Below are 22,917 nucleotides of genomic sequence, written 5' to 3'. Positions count from 1 at the left end.
ATTGTGGGAATCACGCAGGAGGACGGTCACTGGTAAGAACGTTAATTCGCACAGGATATTATTGGCCTAAGATGGAAGAAGAGGCAACCAGTTTCGTGTCCAAATGTGATAAATGTCAAAGGTACGGCAATAATATGCACAGACCAGCTGAGTTACTACATCCTGTTTTAGCCCCTTGGCCCTTTATGAAATGGGGAATGGATATCGTAGGTCCACTTCCACAAGCAAAAGGTCAGGTAAAATTTCTACTTGTACTTACAGATTATTTCACTAAATGGGTAGAAGCAGGGGCATTTAAACAGGTACGAGAAAAAGAAGTTAAAGACTTCATATGGCGAAATATAATATGCCGCTTTGGAGTACCAAAGGAGATCGTGTGTGACAATGGACCACAATTTATTGGAGCACAAGTTACAGAATTTCTTCGAAGTTGGCAGATCAAAAGAATAACGTCTACGCCATATCATCCAGTGGGGAATGGACAAGCAGAATCAACTAACAAAGTTATTATCAATAACTTGAAAAAGAGGTTACAAGATTCAAAAGGTAATTGGCCTGAGGTGTTACCTGGAGTACTATGGGCTTATCGTACAACGACCAAAACAGGCACTGGAGAAACACCATTTTCGATGGTTTATGGTACGGAAGCCTTAATTCCAGTTGAAATAGGTGAGCCAAGCACACGATACGATCAGGCAACGGAGGAATCTAATAATGAAGAGATGCGGGTTAGCCTAGATTTACTTGAAGGAAGAAGAGAAGCTGCTTTGATAAGGATGGCAGCACAAAAGCAAGTAATAGAACGATATTACAATAGGAAAGCACGCCTCAGATTTTTCAAAATTGGGGACTTCGTGCTTAAAAAGGTGTTCCAATCTGCAAAAGCTGCTAACTCAGGAAAGCTAAGTCCAACATGGGAAGGACCATACAAAGTCCGTGGCATTGCGGGAAAAGGAGCATACCAGTTGGAAACAATGGATGGTAAAGTTTTACCCTCACATTGGAATGCTGTCCACTTAAAAAGATATTACTTTTAAGAAAGTACCTACGGTCAGGTATCATCATGTTAAAATTTCTCTCTTGGTTTATTAATATTTTACTAACGATTTTAGATGCTAGGCAAAATATCCTAACTCGTGCCAAATGATGAGTCACAACCTGCAAGGCAAAATGGAGTATTCTTAAATTCCTAGCCCAGGGTTACAATTAATCTGATGGAAATACACACGAGTTAGGCAGTCTTCATCTATAATCGCACCGTCGAGTCCCGTATATCTTTCTGTTTCAGGAAAAGGGCCAAAGTAAAAGAAATAAACAAGTGCTCGAGGCTTCATACTTCACCGCTCAAACACTTGGGGGACTACATATTATACACAGATATGTGTAGAGAAACAGATACGAGTATCGAACAAAAATCGGCCACAAAGAAGCAAGTGTTGAGAAAAAGTTACGAAGTCTTCAGCATTCATGAGAACAACAGAGTCATCTCTCAAACTCATAAACAAAGTCACCTCTCAAACCCTTCTTAACATGTAAAGATAGGGTCATGACTATGTACTGAAACAGGTTATGAAGAAAAACCTTGTTTATTTTATGTTATTTACAAATCTGTTACAAGAAAAACAGTTACGAGAAAGTTGTAGATGTATTGTAATACATGTAACAGTCAAACACTTGTTAAAAGTTTATGAATAAAAACTTGCCAAAGTTGTTTCATACAAAACGTGTGTTTTCCTATTACTTTCATCGTATTATAACACCATTATGAAGTTGAGACGTCTTCTTCATTAAGTGTCGATAAAATAAAAGGGCCCTCTTTTATAAGCCTCATGTTAATAAGTCATGAGAAGAATCATAAAGCATTTTCAAAGGATAAAAATGCTAAACTATTCTATAAGTCCTAAATAAGTAAGGAAAAGGCAAGAATAGAACACATTGAAGTACTAACAAAACTTCTTAATATAATTAAAAAGACTAAGTAGAAACTTAGTCAATAAAAGTTTATACAAGTGCCCCATTATGATAACTGGGGACTTTCACCAAAAAATCCCTTAAAAACTAAGGGATAAAACCATCATCCAATTGAAGGGGTTAGCACATCAGAAGTTGCAATATTAATTTCACTTTCAGCCACAGGCACGGTGGCAACTTCTGAAGAAGCAGCAACAGGAACGGTTTCAGCAGAGCTTGAAATGTTAGGATCAATGAGGGAAACAAGAGTCACGGAAGCTTCAACTTCCACAGACTGGGTCATAGAAGTTTCACCCTCTGAAGCTGGAATTGCAACATTTTCAGCTGAAGCAGGAATTGTAATCCCAATTGCTGCAGTATTCACTTCTTCATTTAAAAGTTCTTCTGTTCCAGGAACTTCAAGTGCAGGAGAAGGAGTATCAGTAGACTGTTGGCTTTTCTCGATGGTATCTACGACTTTGGCCAGTTCAGACTGCAAGTCAAAACCTTCTTGAGCAGCTTCCGTCAAAGCATCACGACGAGATTTCAGGAAAGCCCAACTCACTTCTATGTTAAAATTTTCCTCTAGAAGTCCATATTCCTTTTCCCACATAGCAAGATCGTTTTTTAAGATTTGATATTCAGCTAAATGGGAATCAAGGGAAGCTTCAAGAGAAGCATGAGAACTCTTCAAGGCATGAATCTCGTCAGAAGAAGTCTGTAAGTCAGCCTGAGCTTGAGTCAAGCTTTGCACTAACTCTCCTGCATATTCTTCCTTCCTAGCCAAAAGTGCCTTCAGCTCCCTAACTTCTTCACTAGCCCTGGATAATTGTTCTGACAAAGAGCATTCCAAAAGCTCTTTGTCTCTTTTCAATTGGCTTGAAGAGGCTTTGACAGTTGCCAGTTCAGAAGTTAAACCACGGTTTTGCTGCTCCAGGAGATTTTTATCTTCTTGCAACTCCTCTATGGTCCCTTGAGCATTCTCGAACTGCTCCTTCCAATTGGTTGCTTCAAGCTGGTCTCCCCTAGCTATTTCTTCGGCCTCGTGGACAGTCTTTTCAGACTCACGAGCTTTTCTTTCCAGTAGGGAAATTCTTCCCATTAATTCCGTGCCAATAAGGTTAGCTTACAGAGGTAAGTCATGGAAATGAGAGATTGAAGATAATTAAAAAAGAAACTTGTTGGTAAAAATACCTTCAAAGTAGAATGAATTACGTCATTCATCAGAGTTAAGCAGTTATGGCTCTCCATCTTCTTCTTCTCGATATCTCCAATTAGAGGTTCGAGCCAAACATCGGCTCTGCCGGTCTTCCTCAAGAGGCTATGATTGGCAGGAACCTCCAAAGTAACACTTCTCATAGTCATACTTCCACTGCTAGAACCTGTCTCTGTATGATGAACAGAGGGAAGAGGAGCAGTGGAAGGAATGGAAGGAAAAGATGTAGAAACCAACACAAGAGCGGAAGCAGGTGCGGTAGAAACAACCAAGGGAACGGATATAGGAGCGGTAGAAACTGGCAAAAGAACGGAAGTCGTCAAAACTGGTAAAGAAATACTTACGGCTGGCAGAGGAATGGAGGAAATAGGAACAAATGAGGAAAGAGGAGTTTTATCAAAAACAGGGCCGAGCTCGCCACTCCCGAAACCACTATCAAAAAGATGCTGAATTGACTCATTATTATCTCTTGGTTCGGCGTCTTCATCAGATTGAATCAAAACAGGCTCGGTGGCGAAGGTACGAGCAGGAGTGTTTTCAATTTCATCATCAATGATTATTCGTCTCCTGACCCTTGGCCTGGTAATTAGGGAGGTACCCTCCTCTTCTTCTTCAGAACTTTCCTTTGTAGCTTTCCTTTTAGGCAGCAAGGCTCGAGCCTTATCCAAATCAAGAGCAGCATTCGCAGACATGCGAATGGCCATAGCTACTTCAGCCGTCATTCCTCTAATGCCAAATCCTGATTAAAGGATGGATATACATGATTAAAGTTGAGGAAAAAGTGCTTAACATAATTCTGTAAAACTTTCCTTTGTAGCTTTCCTTTTAGGCAGCAAGGCTCGAGCCTTATCCAAATCAAGAGCAGCATTCGCAGACATGCGAATGGCCATAGCTACTTCAGCCGTCATTCCTCTAATGCCAAATCCTGATTAAAGGATGGATATACATGATTAAAGTTGAGGAAAAAGTGCTTAACATGTAAAAAAAATCATATAAAAGGGGGGATACCATGTGTTTTGACTTTCCAGCCATGTAAGGAAGAAATTGATTTCCAAGTTCTCTGCTCCCTAGAAGCAATCTTCAAAAGTGAGTCTACCCAACCACGAAAGTTGGGAATAGGTTCCACATCTCCCATGGTTGCTACAAAAAACCAAGAAGGGACGAGGTTAAAAACAACTTTCTTTTGAAATTCTCAAAAGTAGGTACGGTAAATAAAAGGAAACCTACGTTCAAAATTCCACTTCTCAGGGAAGGGAATATTTGTTTCGCCAATCAAGTCCACTGTACGGACAGCAACGTAACGGATATACCATCCACGATCTTTGTCATCCTCAGGATTTACCAAAACTTTTTTGCTCCTTGCAGTTAAGGTAAAAACCCCATGGCGTATTAAGTTAGGATGGTATAGATGAATGAGGTGAGAAAAGGTGAAATTGACATTGGCCTTGGAGGATAAATATCTCAAACAAGCCACTGTTCTCCACACCAATGGACCGATTTGGGCCAAACAAATTGTAAAGAAACGACAAAAATCGAGAATAACTGGGTCAATCGGAGGATTAAAACCTAAAGTGAAGGGGTAAGTGTAAACAGAAGAATACCCACTTCTAAAAGAGGAAATTCTTTGATTTGGGGAAGGAATTGACATTCGGAGACTATCCTTCCAGTTACAATCTCTTCTTATTGTGGGAATTGTAAGCTCGGTTACTATTGTTGGGTAAGTATCGGCTCTTTCTAAATTTTTAATTTGTTTTTTAAGAGACGTTTTGTCACTTTCAAAAGACAAATCGTCGGGAACTATATCATCAACTGAGGGTTCTTGAGAAGGATCAAGAATTTCCCTACTTTTAGAAGAAGGGGCTTTTGGGATAGAACTCCTTGAAGAAGAACCAGAAGAGCCGCCTCGCGTAGATTCTAACCCTGTTCGAAGCCTACCTCCTCCGCCTCTTCTGTGTCTAACAGGGGCGTTGGGGAATTGATCTAGAATTGGAACTTTTTTACAGTTAGGGTTTGAAGAAGACATTGTTAAGAAGGAAGTATGTGCTGAAGATTTGTGAAGAAGACAAAGGAAGACAAAGTTATGTGTAAAATGGGAACCGTCAACTTTTTAAGTGTAATGATGAAAAGCCTATAATAAAGGCAGTTATCACTTCGTAAATAGTGAGAATGAAGAAGTCTCGAAAAAGGGTATGAATAGCGGAATGAATCAGAAAATGACACATGGGCAAAACATTAAATGGAAAAGACTGCTGAGACGTTAGTACTGTCATGAGCATTAATTGTGGCAAAAATTCCTTTTACATGAAGATCCACTTCCCAATTATTTAATTGATAAAAAAATAGAAAGTGGGGGGACTATCTGTATTGGGAAAAAACTGAGTTTATATTAAAAGATGATGTGGCATGACACGTGGATTAGTTAAATGGTCAAAGCGCAGCAATTGACTAAGAGGCACGGATGGAAACAGCCACGGGAAGAAGAATTTAAATAGGCACGAGACGACGTATAGATACGAGTCTCGTACCAATTTAAATTATTTACAGCCAACGGATAGAAGGCATTGAAAGCAAAGATCTGGTGACAGAAAGGAGTCCAAATTCATTATTAAATACTTGATACGTTACGAAATTGGTATTTAATAGGAATGATTGTATAACGGCTTATTTAATATCATTTATTACTCATGATTATATCATTAAAGCTGAGGCTTCATTCCTTTACCTAGAATTATCTATAAAAGGAAGAAGTATCATCATTTGTAAGGACACGGAATACTATTGAGAATTTATTGAAATACACATCTATTTGCTTCTTTACCATCGTTCTCAAAAGTATTTTATTTTTGTCTCCTGATTATCAGTAACCCGAATTTCTTTTTAGCTTTGACCAAAGACTCAGATTTTTGGTTAAACAATTAGCTTGTTCCTTTTTTTCTCTTTTGCTCAATCCATTAGATGCATCGCCATAGGTTTTCAAGACATGGACAATGCTTTTCTTTTGAGTAATATGATTTTCCTTTCCTTTTCAGTACCTCTTATAATGAACAGGTGACTTTTCTACAACATATGGTCTTTCTTTATAACTTTTTTATTATGTCGAAACGGGAGGGGACGTTAAAATTAGGAGTAAGGAAGAATACGATAATCTGTCCAAATTAATTCTCGAACCCAAGATGAATATTAGGTGCATCGTCGTTGAATTTCACTTTAAGATGCTTGGAAGATTCGACTCCACACTATACAAAATTCCCCAGTCGACCACTGTTTGCTATTTTGGCCAATTTGGAGCATTAACTGGAATTCAGTTCCTCAATCCAAGTTCAATATACTAACAACTGAGGAATTTTGGCTTTTACTAATTGTGATAATTCTGAGATAGATTGTACTTGTCTTGGTGGCCAATGCCCATAGCCACTCTTTGCAGATATTGGACTGTATCAAAAGATAATAGAAAATGATGCAGCCTGAATAATTGGATATAGCAATTTTCATCAACAAGAATTGATCAGGTAACTATTACAACTATATAGTACATTTGGGAGACACTGTTACTTTAAGATAACTTTGAGGCTACAAAGCAAAAAACAGCGTGTGAAGAGATGCAGGAACCCAGGTTAGAGGGGAATTGGGCTACTCAGACTAATTTGTTAGATATCATTTTCATCCCAGGAATCAGCAGCAGCTAATCCTTGTGTCACATTAAGCTTTGGTTAGTGGATGTTGATCTTATAACGTTTCATTCTTTCTGCTTCCGTCCATACATTCTTCAAGAAAATTACTCAACAACTCTTTTTGCAAGCACAGTTTTTTCCATCTCGTTGTCCAGAGTGAATTGAGCTGACGTTGGATGAGATCCCGGTTGATCCTTTATTATGCTGCGAGAAGTTAAGGACAAACAGGTTAGTTAATCATCATAATGATTTGTGCGAAACCTAACAAGGGCATCCTAGTTTTGACTGTTAGGCATAACTTATAATATCAGTTTCAGGATGTTTTTGAAGGGGAATAAGCTATGTGGACTCCAGGTTATTTAAACCTTATGCTATACGTTGCTAGGCTATGTAGAACTGGCAGCAAATTCTTTTTCAAACACTAGATCATGGAACAAGCAAAAATATGTCAAATGTTCGTTTAAAGAAAAATTAAGGGATGAAGTAACTAAAACTGGAGTCCCCTATATATAAGAACATCATTAAGGCTTGAATAAGCTCCCTTCCACTCCTTAGTCTGTCTAGGAAGCCTTAGGTCTTTTTCTGCGCAATCACGAGAGTTGCAGAGTTTACATGGCTATACTAAACTACCACAATATCCTCTATGTTGGGACTACTACTTGGTACCTCCCCACTTCACAACTAGAAGCCATTTATTCAAGCAAAGGACAAACTTCATAGCAGTCAGGATGACCTAACTTCCCACATGAGTAATCCAAAACAAGTTACTTCATTGAAAACCACTTGACTAACTTGATAGATCATTTCTGGAGCCAAAAGTTCATGAGTTCGTATTGAAGTAAGTGAAATGGAAAGCAAGACTCTACTAGAGGAACAACAAAGAGAAGCAGAATATCAGGAACATCAAGTAGATCATGAACAACCTTATCCCTAAAGTGAGATCATTTAGTAAAAGGGACTAATATTATCCTGAAAGCAGAATTTGCAACTTCTTTCCAGTCAACAGAATACTTCACTCAAACAAGGAATAGATAAAATCAGGTAATACAGGGTTGGACAAGTGAATTAGGTGCTTACATTGTCAAACACAATCAGTAATATTTACTCATGCCACACTTTGTTAAACAAACATTTGCTCTGATATAGGTTATACCTTGTACTTGCAGGACTTGATGATTGAAGTTAACAAGTCATCTCCAGCTAGTTTCCTCACATGCTGAATCAAGTCTCGCCTCGTCATCTTCCTCTCCTGAAAAACAGAACTAGATATAAACAACTGGACAAAAGAATATATAGACATATACTAAAAAGAAAATTTAAAGAGCTTCAAGCCCATACCTTATGATCACTATGATATTTCGTAATCAATTTGATAGTGTGAGGCGGCAAGAATTTTGATAGAGCAGAAATCAGTGCAGGAAATGAAATCCAAGGTGAATTTGGATTTTTAGCAGGAACTCCATTCCTTTGAGACTCTGCACAAATGAGACCATAATTAACAATCTAGCACAATCCTCTAAATATTCTAAATTATTGAAATATCACTAATTCTCCTTTATGCTACAGTTACTGTAAAGTATGTTCACCTTTGACATGAGAGGTGACTCTGAAACTGACCATAAATTCTGGAAACACATAGCTATTCATTTGTGTACTCCACACAATATACTTTCTAGGAGAAAGCAAATTATCAACGCCAGTGTCAAATTCATCAGAACTCGGATGCCACTGTCCTGTTCCAGGATGCACAACTTCACTTCTTCCCAGTATCACACGACAAAGCAGTAAATGCCTTACCCCATTTTTATCAGCAACAGCATTTTGCAGACTGCCAAAAAAAATCAAAAATCAGCTAAAAGGAAAAGAAACAAATACCTCAAAACAAGAAAGTGCAATAGAAGATGAGTTTCAAGTACCAATCAAGAGGATAATTGTCTGGAGAAAGGCATATGGCGTGAGAATAAGCTCCATTGTTCGAAGAATGAACAAAACCATGTGAAAATATGTTGTTAATCTCATCTTTTGAAGCTCCAAACCAAGCATATTTCACATAAGCATCATTCCCTCCGCATTTTTTCTCCACAGCTTTGGAAAAAATAAGGAAGGATTGAAGCTTTGCTTGTTTTGTGAAACTAGAGCAAGTGTCCTTATGAATTGCCGTAATTTGCGTTGATGCTCCAAAAGCACCCAATCCTGACATAAACTTTTCTCTGATAATTCCGTATACCTTATCGCCCTCATCAATTCTCATCAAACCGGTGTTTTTTTCTTGATATTTTGAGCCAATAACCGAACTCTCTGAATCAGAAACTTCTGGATCTTGCACGTCATCACTGCTTGAGCTTGTAGATTCAGCGGATTGATGTTCAAATTTCGGCTGGTACATATTGGGAGGAGCCAAAATCGTGTGATTATTAGGGTAATCTTGAACTGTTGCTTCCCCACGAAGAAGAGAGAAGAACTGAGGTTTCACAAAGTTCTCCATCGTAAAATTATTCGAACAAGAGAAGAAAAACTATTCGAGGGAGGACAATTTGGTAAATCTAACTGTTTCGTAGAGAATTTGAATCAATAAGTAAGCATTGGAATCAAATTCTGAATGAATGTAATTGAAGCGAGCTAAGGAAAGAACCAATGCAGAATTGTAAAGTAAGGAGAAGAGAATATTCACAATGTAAAAAAATCAGAAAGAATCAATACTTGCTTAGAAAATTAAAGGGTCAAGACGAAAAAGACAGACTTAAAAGCACATTCTCGAATCCTTTGAACTCAAAACCTGTGGAGCAGAAGCCGAGAAAACTTGAACCTAAAAACTGTTAATGGCCGCAGGTAAATTGTAGCAACAAAAACAGGAGAATTATATAGTTATTGTAGAGCCAAATCCAAATCCAAATCCAAATCAAAATCAAAGAAGAAGTAGGATTACTTAGTTCGCTAAATTGGGAGAAAAGAATGAAGAAATGAAGCCACAGGGGGAATTTATTTTATTTTATTTTATTAATAAGAAAGAAGCCAACAGTAAACACCGCCACAAGTTTACTACTTGGGGTATTAAGTGGGCGGTGAAGTTGGTTTCCTTTTCTTTACAATTTTGGGAAACCACAGCACTCTGTTTTTAGGAGCCGACTTTTGTTTCTTTTCCAAATTACTTGCGTGGGAAGTTTTTGTAGGGCGAGAGGTCGTGAATTCGAGTCACCCCAAAAATAAGGCGGAGATTTATTGGAGTGAAGAATGTCGATGGTCTATTTAGAAACAGCCGTTCTATTCCAGGATAAGAGTAAGGTCTGCATACACACTATCCTCTTCAGACCCTACTAGTAAAATTATACTGAATTAGATTATACTGGGTTGTTATTGTTGTTGTTGTTGTTGCGCGGGGAGGCGTGAGTTGGCGGTTAATGGCTCTAGTGGGTTTGGGTTCGTTGGATACAGTACCTATGGTGTTGAATTTCCTATTTTGACCTTTGTACTAAATGGTTTCGTAAAGGATTTGGTCAGTAATGGTTTCAAGTAACGTGTGCCAGTACGTGGACGTGTACAACAAGTGTTTGGTCAATGTTGATTTTTAATAAAATACTATATTTTGCTATAATATTTTTTAAATGAGTACTCCAATTAGTTTGTCTATTTAGATTTTGCTTTGGGATGAAGGAGAAGTCTTAATTAGAGGCTAAGGAAGTTTTTGTTTATTAATTAATATTAAAAGGGTATTATTTTATTGTTTTTATCTTTTATGTCGGTCGACTTATATGTATTTTTTTATCTTGTTTCCAATTGTAGAAAATTGAGAAAGATGATTGTGAAAATTTCTGTGTATTTCTGAATGAATTACTGTACAAGAGGACTATGTATTTATACAGATATTAGTTACCTAGATGAATTATGTATACTTATCCTATTTTTACTAGCTAAATTCTAACAATGTAACTAATTAATATTCCTTCAGCACGTGAGCCTATGTGTGCATGTGAGAAGTGAACGATTCAGATTAAAAACTTCATCATTTGATTTGTTGGTTAAGATGATGTCACGTGACTTGTCACATGGCTTATCAGAGAATGGACTTAGCTTTATTTTGTCCGAAATTATTTTGTCCAAAACCTTTGATCCTTTCTTTCCTTCTTCTTCTTCGTCAATTCTTTTCTTCTCTTCTTCTGTATGAATATCTTGCCGAGAAATCAGATCTTTCTGAGAAATCAAAGAGTGAGATCGATGTATTCCAACACAATGGTAGACTACGGTATTGTATTTCACATGGGGCAGATTTATTATTGGTTTTTATTATTCTTTTGGAAGGGCATTGAAGCCTACTAGATTTTTTCTAGAAATAACACTGACAAAATCAACATGCACACACTGTTTCGTGGATGACTACTTACACAATTTTTAAAAATTCATTTAGGAGCAGGACCACATAAAAAAATTACCGTCTTAAGTATTTAATTTATTAACCACGTGTTTTTTGAGTTCTTATCCGTACCTTGTCTTTACCATTAAAGAGAAGACATCAGTAATTTATGGGGTTATCAGCTATATATCAAACTCGAATGATTTTATTTTCCTTTCCTTTTTCAATGTTAAGCACCACGTAACAATAATGAAAGGTAAAAAGATTTTACAGCATTAAAACAAACCAACTCTCCTTTTGAAATGATAAAATTAATTCATCTTTTACTGTTTTATAGTTCAATAAGAATGTGACACTTTCTCTTCAGTGCACGCTGTGAATTTGATTTCATGAAGCTCCTTCAAATTCACTGGAGGATTAATTGTAATAGAAAGATTGGGTAGAGGATAAAATAAAATACCTTGAGCATGAAATTTCCAATTTAAAAGAACATGTTTGATAATTGTTTAACTAAATTTATGTAGAAACTTTTTAATAATCTTACTAAACTTATCGTTAATGACATAAAACATTAAGGTAAAACTTGTTATTATTTTTTTTTAAAAAGAAAGACTTCCTCCTATTTTCTCAGTATTTGCAACTTTTCTCTAATAGTTCGGTCAAAATTTAGAAATAGAAAAAAACAAGGGAACAATGACGCTGTAAAAAAATTTTATAAAATATATATATATCATGTTATATACAAAATTTATACACTTTTTCGGCTATCAGATATAAATAATTTCTGACGCAGGCTAAAAGTGATAATACCCCAAAAATAAGCTACTAAGTTCGGAAGCCACACTTTATAAAACAAAACAACCTGTACCATATTTTTTCAGTAATAAGCTGATTAAGCAAACGACAGCAAAACAATTTAACCCACCTCGCCATAATCAATCTTTATCATAAGTAAATCGTTCGTCTCATAACAAAATAAATAAACAAGAAAAGATTCTCTTTGGCAATGGCAGGACAAAAATGTGGACCTAATCCAGAAAATTCGAAGTGCCATAGCCATAACAAAGCAAAATGCTTCAACTATGAACTCTTCCACATAGAAAGTACATTAGAGAAAAATTATACATGTTAACATGCATCTGGTGCAGAAACCTTTGCTGCTGCATATGATCTCCTAATATCTTACAAACTGCCTCGTATCGTCACTTCCTTTCTTTCCGTAAGGATTGCTATCACTGAACCCATTTCGGCTTCCCTCAACTTTTCGCTTTTTGTTCCTGAACTTGGATGCATTGCTATCTATGTTGAGGTGTACTTTTGGAGGATTTGAGAAACAGAACGAAGAAGCTACAGCCTGCCAATCACCATTTTATCCGTTAGTACTTTCTGGATCATAGTAACTCTTTAACTTATTTTAGAAGTCAAATACAAATGCAGCTCCAGCATTTGGAATTAGTGCGTAGAATATAACATCCTGAATTGCAGATAGCAAATATGGCATGCCCTACGTGTCACATCCCACCATTTCAGACTTCAGCAACAGAGCAAGGGGCAACTTAAACACTAAAGTGTGCCATACAAAATCAAATCAGAGACAAAAAATTAGAGCAAAAATAACGAAGCAATCCTGAAATTATTACTACTAGGTACAGGAAGCCAGTACCACTTTCTAAATGATTCCTTTCATCCTTAAGTTAGAAGACCTGAATTGGTTAACACTATTTAAAAGGGAAACTGTAGGTCTGAAATTTTAAAGGCGTTATACATGTAACATAAATACCCTAATTCAAAGAAAATGCAAATATAACTTCAGCCAGGTCCAACAGTAACAAGATTATTGGCTGAAGCAAATAAGTATGACAAAATACTCCTCCCAGGGATGAGCACAGATAAAAAATAGTTATAGTTTTCATATGGCTTAGACAAACCATACTTTTCATATGTATTAGTATTACCAGGGGCGGATCCACATGGTTACAAGCGGAGTCATGTGACACCGCTTCGTAAAAAAAATTCACTAAATATATCTTAAATGAAAAATTAAAAACGATATAGAAGCTTAAATATTATTACAGTGACACCACTTGTAAAAGTGAGGTTCTCCAGCCCAGTGGCAGCATAGTTCATTAGCTTAGTGCATGTCGCGGGTTCGAGTCTGCATTAATTCTAATAACTTTTCTTACTTTTTCGTCACTAAGTAAGCAAATGATACTATGTGATTCGACCAGATATTTGTTTCCTTTTTATAATTAAGGAAACTTCATTATTAAGGAAAAATATTTAAAATCAAGAAAAAGAATTTAATTTTTTTAGTAATATTCTAAATGTTTTACATACCATATGAAAAAGAATTTAAATATTTTTTTAATAGTATTCTAAATGTTTTACACACCATATGTTTCTCCGAGTGTATGTAAGACAGTTTATCCGCCGAGTTTGATGTTATAAATTTGTTTACTTTCTTAAGTGTGACCCCGCTTATACAAAATCTTGCGTACGCCACTGAGTATTACTTCATCTGTTCCAGTTTATGTGAACCTATTTCCTTTATGGTCAGTTCCAAAAAGAATGACCCATTTCTAAATTTGGTAACAATTTAGCTTTAACTTACAATTATACCCTTAATGAGAAACTTTTATAACCACACAAATACTCTAGGGCCCTTTTTGCCTTGTTTAAGACCACAAATTCCAAAAGTCTTTACTTTTTCTTAAACTCCGTGCCAAGTCAAATAGGTTCACATAAATTGGAACGGAGGGCGTAAATGTCAGTAGTTTCAATTATTCAATCAGGAAAATATAACCTGTTGTATGAAACCATAAAAGAGTTGATTAATCAATCCCTAGAGCGACAGGTCCACCCTACCTTTACCATCAAAGTCTAGCTAGAGAGTTTGTAAATATTCTCCATGTTATTATTCTTTACTGCAAAGCATATGTGATCCTCTCTGTATATTCTGTCCTCTTTCTGCATATTCTGTCCAAAATTTTTGCTTACGCCACAATTTCAAGATTCATATCTCTTTGCTGTACAAGCATTGTGCTTATAAGGGGGCTAACTTCACAACTTTTTGACTTTTAGCCTAACTTCACTGTTTACATGCGCGTTATGAGAGGACATAAATACGTCATACACACCAGAATAACCATGTCTTTCTTTCATCTCTCTGTATCCTAATTGATGAAACCATATTACCTTATTTAAAAAGGTATTGTACTGAAATGAAAGTCTTTAAAGTTTATAACTAGAGTCATCTGTTATCTTATTTCTTAAATATTACATGTCTATGAGAATGTATCCACCACAACACTGGAAAAGGAAGCAAGATCACATACCTGTAGATCAAGTCGGTGAACATTGAATATTTCCTTCATGGAATGAGAATTATATGCTAGTATATAGGACCTATATGCCTCTTTAGCTGACTGGTTCAAGTAATAGTTGTTTGCGACCAATTTTTCCTGAAATAAATTGTTGCATTCTTTAAACACCAAGGTCCTCATAAGCTATAAGAAACATACTGAGTTGTCTAAATAATAAATAAATAAATAAATAATACAAGCAGCTGTCACAGATTTACCAGGAGTGACTGCACATTGGCCACCTTCTTATGATCAAATTCATATTCTTTTACAGGCACTTTTGCCGCCTGTCGTAAAAGCACATGCATATATGCACATTAGACTATCAAAGCAAACTCACAATTTAACAAAATTATATATACTAAAGAACTCAACTGCTCTACTCAATTACAACACGAAGTCATCAGGAAACAGTTTTAAAGAAATGCCAAAAAAATTCTAGAAAAATTAACGGTCAAAATGGTAAATATCAGTTTGCCGAGCTCCAACTTTTAGCCTGAGCTTTTACCAGATAAAATTAAGCATATTTCGCGCAAACATATTTTCAAATTTCAAGTACAACAACTCCTACTTCAAATCAATGCTTCTGATGACACGTTTAGAATTCTAAGAGATGTTTTGTAATTCTGTAAATTTAAAAATGTGATTGTGAAGAGACCTTGAGGTACTTAAGAAACTGCAACTCTTCTGGAATCAAGAATAGTAATGCATTTCCTTTAGCACCTTCCCCGCGCGCTGTTCGACCAACTCTGTGTATATACTCCTGTAAAGGTTTGCATATCAAATCATAAGGAACGAGAATTTCTCCCTTCGTAACCAACTTTGAAGTAAAGCGTTTAATACCTTGGGTTCATCAGGGGGATCAAACTGCACAATCCAATCCTGGAAAGAGAGGCATAACAAGAATCAATACTTCCCATTACTATCTTTCAGAGGGAGAGAGCTGTCAGATATATATTTCAACTAGTTATGAGGAACATGTCACTGTTTTTTTCTCACTTTAGAAGTTGTACAGTAAAAAAAATTCTAATAACAGTTAAACAATAAAATAGAGAACTACATATGATAGCACGACAAGATAATTGACGCAGAACGAATTGAGCACCAACAAAAAAAATCCCCAACACCGGAAAACCTCAGAAAAGAATCGGAGAACAGTGAAACAGATTCACTCTCCCACGATTTCATATACAGATTCCAGCCAATAGACCAAGGACTGTACTGGTAACGGGTGCAAGGAGGTGAAGCAACATACCACAGCAGGAATATCAAGACCACGTGCGGCGACATCCGTGCATAACAGGATGCCTGTTTTTGCTTCACAGAATTCAAAAAAGGTAGACGTTCGTTTTTGCTGCTTTTGCTTCCCATGAATATCACAGCATTCAATCTTGATATAGCGAAGTAGCTCGGAATGAAACTTGACAGAGTTGCAAGATGAGAAGAAAACCATTATTTTCTTTGACAGGTTCCTCTTCAAGAATGAATAAAGGAGAAGAAATCTCTTAGCGCTTGGGACAACACAGTATCCTTGTTGCAGCCCTTCGTTTGTAACCTGAATTGCACCATATACTCAAACAAACTTACAAGATGATTTTAACATTAAACAAATATTAGGAGGAAAAAATATGAGTGTGTATATACCCTCCTCCTCCCATCATCCACATCAATGTAGACAGGTTTGTCCAAAGATAAGCGAGCAAGGTCCTCAACCTGAAAACAATGAACGATTGAGCCCCTCAGTGAGCTTTATATATTGCTGTCCATCGTTTTCACTTTCTCAAATCATCATAAATTTATATTTCACCAAAAAAAACACAAAAAGCCTAATTCTCACAAGTTAATGGGGCTTCATTCAGGAAAAAAGTTTTTACCATATATGACATGACAAGAATTACTTTCAGTAGACTCTTAATGGTGATTCTTATTTCTCTTTTCGATTTCCAAAATTATGTTTAAAGTTTAAGAAACATGCACTTGAAAGTAGGAATTTACTACTTGCTTTTCAGCTAAGAGGACTATGAAAAAATTAAGGGTTTAGAATACCTTTTTTGTTTGTGTGGCTGAAAAGAGAGCAGTCTGCCTCCCCTGTAGAGCAGCTACCATATTAGTTAACTCAGAATAACAAATACATCAACAGTTGATAATAAGATAAGAAGAATAACTGAGAAACAAGACATGCAATGAACTACCAGATATAGAAACTGCAAACACAATTTTCAGAGTAATAATGTCAAGAAATTAAGCTAGGAAAAAGGTTATACATGAGCTTTTTAACCAGTCATGTCTGGTTTTGCACATATTGGTAGTTAAAGAGTTGGAAAAAAAAAACTCCGCTTAACTCCAATAGCAAATAAAGCATGCGCATGGATTTAAGACCATTTACATCAACCATGAGTTTCTTTATTTTAATGTAGAGAAAAGTCATCACTGAGAACTTACAAAAAAAACGCAGTCAGGTGCACTAAGCCCCCGCTATGCTCGGGGTCCGGGGAAGGGCCGGACCACAAGGGTCTATTGTACGCAGCCGAAATGTAAGGCTGCATTACTGCAAGAACTTCCAAAATCCTATCACTGAGAACTTACAAGGACAAACAAATGCCTGATTGTACACTACTTAGTTCTAATTAAAATCATTAAGCAGGCCTAATACAGGAAATGTACCTATTTTAATCATAAAATTGACTATCATCGTGGATAACGATTTAACAAAGCTATAGTGTTCAAAAGACTAATAACATAGGTAACAATACCTGCTTTGGTAGAAGTTTAATGATTTGTTGCATGTCTTCCTCAAAGTTCGCTTCCAAAATCCTATCAGCCTCATCAATCATGAGACACTGCAAGTTTAGGCACTAATTTCAGAAACCACATCGACCCTTGGATCCATGCTTGAAAAAGATCGGGTCAAGTAAAAGATATGAATAAATATCATAGGTCGAAATTGAGAACACTAATTGATATCATACTAAGAAGTGACATCAGAAATAAATAACTAGCCGGTTGAAAGATACAAGTACCTTTAGGTTCTTATAAATGAAGCCTTTGGTATTTCTAAGATGATCAAGAAGTCGACCAGGGGTGGCTACTAAGAGATTAGCCCCTTTTGCAATACGCTCTGCCTCTGCTCTTCTTGCTGAACCACCAATAACCAAGGCGAGAGTCTGTGAATGATACTTGAGAAGGTCCTTTGCCACAGCATGCGTCTGAGTCATTAAAACTGTAAGTTAGCCTTGAAACACAAACTCTAGAATGGGCAACAATGAAGTACTTTCATAGTTTACTTAAACAAATTCAATATAGTTTTTGATAAAGAACAAATTCAATATAGTCAAACAAACAAAAACTTGTGATAGTAATGTATGATCTTCAAGAAACGGGATTTGTGCAACAGTTCTGTATGCAGTAAAAAAATTGGGCTATATGCTATGAACAATCTAACAATGGACAAAGGTGAAGTGTGACAAAATGGTGTTGTCATTACCCCACTTCCCACTGATTATATTAGTCTCACAGGAAGTCAGCAAAAGAGATTTTAAACTGTTATAGGATCAATTGCGCTGAAGAATAACTCGTTTATGCTAAGAATTTAAGGCTATTCCATTTTCCTCTATGTAAGTTGTAATCAACTCAATTATCTTTAACTGATAAGACTAGAAACAAGCTACTTCATTCTCCCATAAACTAGACCTAATTTGCCTCAACAGTATGAAGAGTAAAATGTTTGAATGGATTATCATATTCAATTTTGGTTATAAAATGTTTTGAGAGGTGAAAATACTAATTCCTAGCTATTAAGATGTCAAAGTCGAGTTCGAAAATAATCTAAAGCAGTATCAGTTTATTTTAGTTTGAAATGTGGATATTTACATTTAAAAGAAGTCAAGTCTGTTTAAGGACATATCGAACAGAGGAAGAAGGTCATTTTGTTAGGACAGAAGAAGCATGTAGGCAAAGGAGATCAGTCATATTACAAACGGCATACTAGCACACCCCCCCCCCACCCACCCACCCACCACACACACACACCACAAAAAAAAACAATTTTAAAAAGGCAAAAGCCAAAAGACCAAAAGAAAAAGGAAAGGCAGGGAAGACTGGGTACTTTACCTGTATAGCCAGTTCTCTTGTTGGGCAAATGACAATAACCCCAGTTCCATTACGAGGTGTAAAACGGACATTATACAACAACTCCACGGCTGGTATCAGAAATGCAAGCGTTTTACCAGAACCAGTTCTTGCAGCTCCAAGGACATCTTTGCCTTCCAGAAGAGGAGCAATTGCCCTGGCTTGGATCTTCAACAGCAAAGAGAAACAATTAAGATCCAGATGTTCATTAAAGAACGAATGTTAGCTATTCAGTTTGCCAAAATAGACACATAAATCAAACGGCAATGATCCTCATGGACAATCATTACAGATTTATTTATTCAAGTTCTGATTTTTTGGATAAATTTGCACTTCAAGCAACTGGCAACGGGTGCAGCTGAACAGCAATAGAACGAGAATCTTGTTGATAGCGGACACTCAGTAAACTGAATCAACATAGCCGAAACATCATTCAATTTATTACTAGTAAATTCTCCATTTTCCAAATTAATATCTCACCATAGTGCCAAGTATTTCACTTTGCTAATATCTGCTTATGAAAATACTACAAAACCTTATAATTTACCTGAGTCATGTGCTGAAAGCCCATGTCGTTGATGGCCTTCATAGTGGCCTCAGAAATTTCAAGAGAAGAAAACAATTCCGTAGTCATAATACCGGAACCACTCTTCATCCCTTTCTTAATCTCCTCCTTTAGTTCATTATGCTGCTCTTCTTCCTCATTCTCTTCTTCTTCTTTGCCCTCGCTTTCTTCTTCCTTCTTCGTCTCTTTTTCTATGGCCATTTTATTCTTCTTGTCTCTCTTTCTCTTTCGCTTCTTCTTAATTGACTCTTCTTCTGCAACTACTATATTAGGGTTTTCTTCTACCTCCGCCATGGTACTGACAATTTATAAGATGGCCGCGGCAGGTTAAGCAATTAAAGTCCAATGATACCGCCGGAAAAAGAGATACTGGGGAGTTCGCTGCAGAAAGCCAAAAGTGATGAGGAGGAGGAACAAGTTAGCGACAGAGGAGGGTTTTGGCAAGAATCTACGGAAAAAACAGCGGTTAGGATTGGGCTTCTTTTGTTTGTTTTCCACCCAGCCCATTACATGGAAATTTGGGTTTGGGCCCTCGTCCTAAATTTAAATGGATCTTTGCGCAAATAGTCATTGTTTACTTTTTCTAATTTTATATATATATTCTACATTGATTATATACGATTATGCATATATTAAATATAAATTTTATATAATATTATATTTCTTATCGGTTATTTTTAATTTAAGCAATTGAGTGGACAGCTAATCAGGTTAATTCTTCAAATTTAAAAGGAAATTCTATGGATAATCTGCACAAATAGTATAGTTTTGTCAAAAAGTTACAGAAATATGATACTTTTTGGGTGATATTGTCGGTCATTTGCATCTATACCTGATTTTTGTGTCACGATTTAACTTGTGTTCGCTTTGCAAAAAAATTGCAAACGTGCCCGCTTTTTTCGCATAACTTCAGCATACGGGGCTGAAGTAGCAAAGGCAATTATGCAAAACTTCAGCATTCTAGTAACCGGGCCTGAAGTTCAGCTCTAGAGCTGAAGTTTTTTTTTTGGTAACTGGCGAACTTCAGCTCTAGAGCTGAAGTTTTTGTTAAGTTTTTGTTTATAACTGAAGTTTTGTTTTGTATCTGGCTTATGGTTTCCGCTATTTCTGAAAATTTCTTGCTCTCAAAAGCAAATCCAACCACTGAGCAAATAGTTTCTACAACTGAAAAATGAGAAAATGAAGGTTAACTGCTAGTATTATACAGTTATGACATGTCACTAAGTAACTAATCTTCCATATTACGTAATAAGCAACTGTCAAGCTAAGGATAACCACATTGCTGAATTACCAGCTCGATGATGCTATAGCTATATACTAAGTTGTTGCCTATTTTGAACAATGTAGTAAAGGTGATATTAAGTGAACTTTTTCTCGTCTTACTAAGCATTGGTTGTCAGTAATTGTGGTGGTAGGAGATATCAGCTCTCTTTTTCGTTACTTTCGTTGGCTTATCCATTCTCACTGTAGGGTAGCAGATTTCTTGCAGAAAAGGGAGAAGATGAAGTTTGAGAAAGAAGAGGCAGATATAACTTTGAGGAGGAGGAGGAGAAAGGGGATTGAAGTTGTTTAAAAAGTGGGTACACGTTAAAAAAAAATTTAAAAAATGGGTATAGATTAAATAGGGGCGACCAAATAGGGTGCCCCGTGCAATTTTTATGATATTGTCTGCCCCATGGGCAGAGCTTTAAGATTAAAATTTAAAAGTGTTGTTCATGGGACAAGCAAGTGGCAATACTTATCGAACTTGAAATTCTACCCAAACAGGAAAAAAATTCAAGGGTATCCACTTAGAGGGCGATTTATGTACTTCACTCTAGTTTTGTTATGGGTATATAAATTTTGTCACACTTTAGGAACTTGTGCAAAGATGACTTTGATACCACCAAAGGATGTGGTGCAGTGGATGGGGTTGCTCTTTCTTAATCGGAAGTCTTGAGTTCAAGTTCTAGGTATGGAAAAATTCTTGATATGGAGCGTTATCCCCCAAATGGGGCCTTATCCAGTGCGAATTCCGATATAATCGGGCTCCAATGCGAGTACCGGACACCGAATGGTAAATCAAAAAAAAACAAAGATGACCTTGATAAATTTAATGAGAAATTTTTGGACCCCTCAACTCTGTCCTTCTGCCTTGCCTTGTCTGCTGCGTTACCACTCATAATTAAAACATTGCTCCACTAAATTTCTATCAAAATATTTGACTCTTTGTGTCCGAAACATGTGAAGTACATTCACGTCATAAAATTGCATCCATTCAGGTAAGTTTCTAATAATAAAAAGATATTAAATGAAATATAGTAGGTAAATATTCAATAACAAAATGATGTAAAATTGAATCTTATTCTACAAAGTTTTAAAATCTCAAACTAACAGCCTGCAAAAATTATTATTGTATACGGTAAAAATCAGAGAACCCGATTTCGAAGATTTGATTATACTCCGAGCCCGAGTTCTGCAAGATCAAAGTAAGAATCAAGCCAGGCCCGGATGAGCGCACATTGAAAAGTAAATCGGGGACCCGTCATGATCTGCCTCGAGTGCAGTACAATTTCGAGGACACTCAAGAAAAAGGGGAAATTTCTCAAGAACACGTGGGTCAGGGTATAAATTATAGGATAAAATTTGTACGAAGTGGTACAAGTATGTACTAGGTTGTTATACAACTGTACCAATAGAATTCTTTACCATAATTGGAAATGTACCTTATTTGGGCTAGGGCTGGGCATATACCGGGTAAAACCGATAACCCGAACCATTAATTATTTATTGGGTTATCGGTATGGGGTTATTGGGTTAATGGTTTAGAATTTTTTTCACTAATGGGTTATCGGTTCGGGCCTCGATTTGCCAATTTTGTTAATGGGTGAACCGATAACCCAATAAGAATTAATAAATTTATGACTTTACCCTTTACTATATAAAAATGCTAGGGCTTCAGTTCATTCTCTCCTATTCTTTCTCAACTGCACTCTTCAGTTGCTTCATCTTCATTCTTCATAGACCTTACTAGTTACTCATAGCGTAAGTCTTTAGTATATTATATGTGAATTCTTCTCTTTTTTGCTTAACTCCGGTAAATTGTCTTCTTTTTCTTGCTTAAATCTAGATTGAGTTATCTTATCAGATAAACTGATAATCGAACTGATAATAATCGATAACCGATTAACCGATACCCGATATCCTATCGATTAGGTTATCGGTTTATCAAATTTGTAAATCGATAACTGCTATGCTAAACAGATAATATTCATAACCGAACCGACCCGACCGATGTCCACTCCTAATTTGGGCTTTCCCCTCCTATATAATGGGGACCCCAATCATTTGTAAGGAGGAGCTCATTCACTGCAATAGAACATTCTACTCTACTTCTCTCATTAACTGAGCTCTACAATTGTTCTTCAGCTTTATTGTTTTTACTTTATAGTTCATACTTTATTGTACTTAACTCACCTCGAGACTCCTGAGATAATCAAGCTCGAGGCCCCTAGTGCTCTAACAATACTGGTTTGGTTCATCAATTCTTCTTACTTAAGCTTAGTATTATTCGTATATTCAATAGTATTGGAATAAATCACATATCTTTAAAACCACAAATCACATCTAATTGTCACTCACATTTTTTTAGGTAAACAGTTTGGCGCTGTCACGACCCAAAATCCCAACCCGGTCGT

At 36.5% G+C, this 22,917-nt stretch overlaps 2 protein-coding genes across 2 annotated transcripts; both read right to left on the bottom strand.

Moving 5' to 3' along the window:
* Positions 1-6,611: 6,611 nt before the first annotated feature.
* LOC104212339 (probable inactive poly [ADP-ribose] polymerase SRO5) lies at positions 6,612-9,948 on the bottom strand. Its single transcript, XM_009761559.2, has 5 exons — positions 8,754-9,948; positions 8,424-8,665; positions 8,176-8,312; positions 7,991-8,086; positions 6,612-7,041 (listed from the first exon to the last, which is right to left on the bottom strand). The coding sequence occupies exons 1-5, from the start codon at positions 9,320-9,322 to the stop codon at positions 6,946-6,948; spliced, it is 1,140 nt and encodes a 379-aa protein (XP_009759861.1). The 5' UTR covers positions 9,323-9,948; the 3' UTR covers positions 6,612-6,945.
* Positions 9,949-12,100: 2,152 nt separating this feature from the next.
* On the bottom strand, positions 12,101-19,684 carry LOC104212347 (DEAD-box ATP-dependent RNA helicase 51-like). Its single transcript, XM_009761569.2, has 12 exons — positions 19,223-19,684; positions 18,658-18,843; positions 17,568-17,753; positions 17,301-17,387; positions 16,594-16,635; positions 16,192-16,260; positions 15,803-16,102; positions 15,391-15,429; positions 15,206-15,310; positions 14,766-14,834; positions 14,521-14,646; positions 12,101-12,539 (listed from the first exon to the last, which is right to left on the bottom strand). Exons 1-12 carry the CDS (start codon positions 19,532-19,534, stop codon positions 12,360-12,362), a joined length of 1,701 nt encoding a protein of 566 aa, XP_009759871.1. The 5' UTR covers positions 19,535-19,684; the 3' UTR covers positions 12,101-12,359.
* Positions 19,685-22,917: the final 3,233 nt, after the last annotated feature.

The sequence above is a fragment of the Nicotiana sylvestris genome, chromosome 3 (assembly GCF_000393655.2).
Source record: "Nicotiana sylvestris chromosome 3, ASM39365v2, whole genome shotgun sequence".
Lineage (NCBI taxonomy): Eukaryota > Viridiplantae > Streptophyta > Magnoliopsida > Solanales > Solanaceae > Nicotiana > Nicotiana sylvestris.
This window is presented reverse-complemented; position numbering and strand designations above follow the sequence as displayed.

What these genes read in the sequence shown, in the direction of transcription:
- LOC104212339 (XM_009761559.2), bottom strand. Translation starts at nt 9,322, where the DNA reads ATGGAGAACTTTGTGAAACCTCAGTTCTTCTCTCTTCTTCGTGGGGAA. An exon ending in GACAATTATCCTCTTGATTG is followed by an intron (nt 8,666 to 8,753) that starts GTACTTGAAACT and finishes TTTTTTTGGCAG; the next exon opens with TCTGCAAAATGCTGTTGCTG. An exon ending in AGTCACCTCTCATGTCAAAG is followed by an intron (nt 8,313 to 8,423) that starts GTGAACATACTT and finishes TCATTTGTGCAG; the next exon opens with AGTCTCAAAGGAATGGAGTT.
- LOC104212347 (XM_009761569.2), bottom strand. Translation starts at nt 19,534, where the DNA reads ATGGCGGAGGTAGAAGAAAACCCTAATATAGTAGTTGCAGAAGAAGAG. An exon ending in CCAATGTGCAGTCACTCCTG is followed by an intron (nt 14,647 to 14,765) that starts GTAAATCTGTGA and finishes AATTTATTTCAG; the next exon opens with GAAAAATTGGTCGCAAACAA. An exon ending in TTCACCGACTTGATCTACAG is followed by an intron (nt 12,540 to 14,520) that starts GTATGTGATCTT and finishes GGTGATTGGCAG; the next exon opens with GCTGTAGCTTCTTCGTTCTG.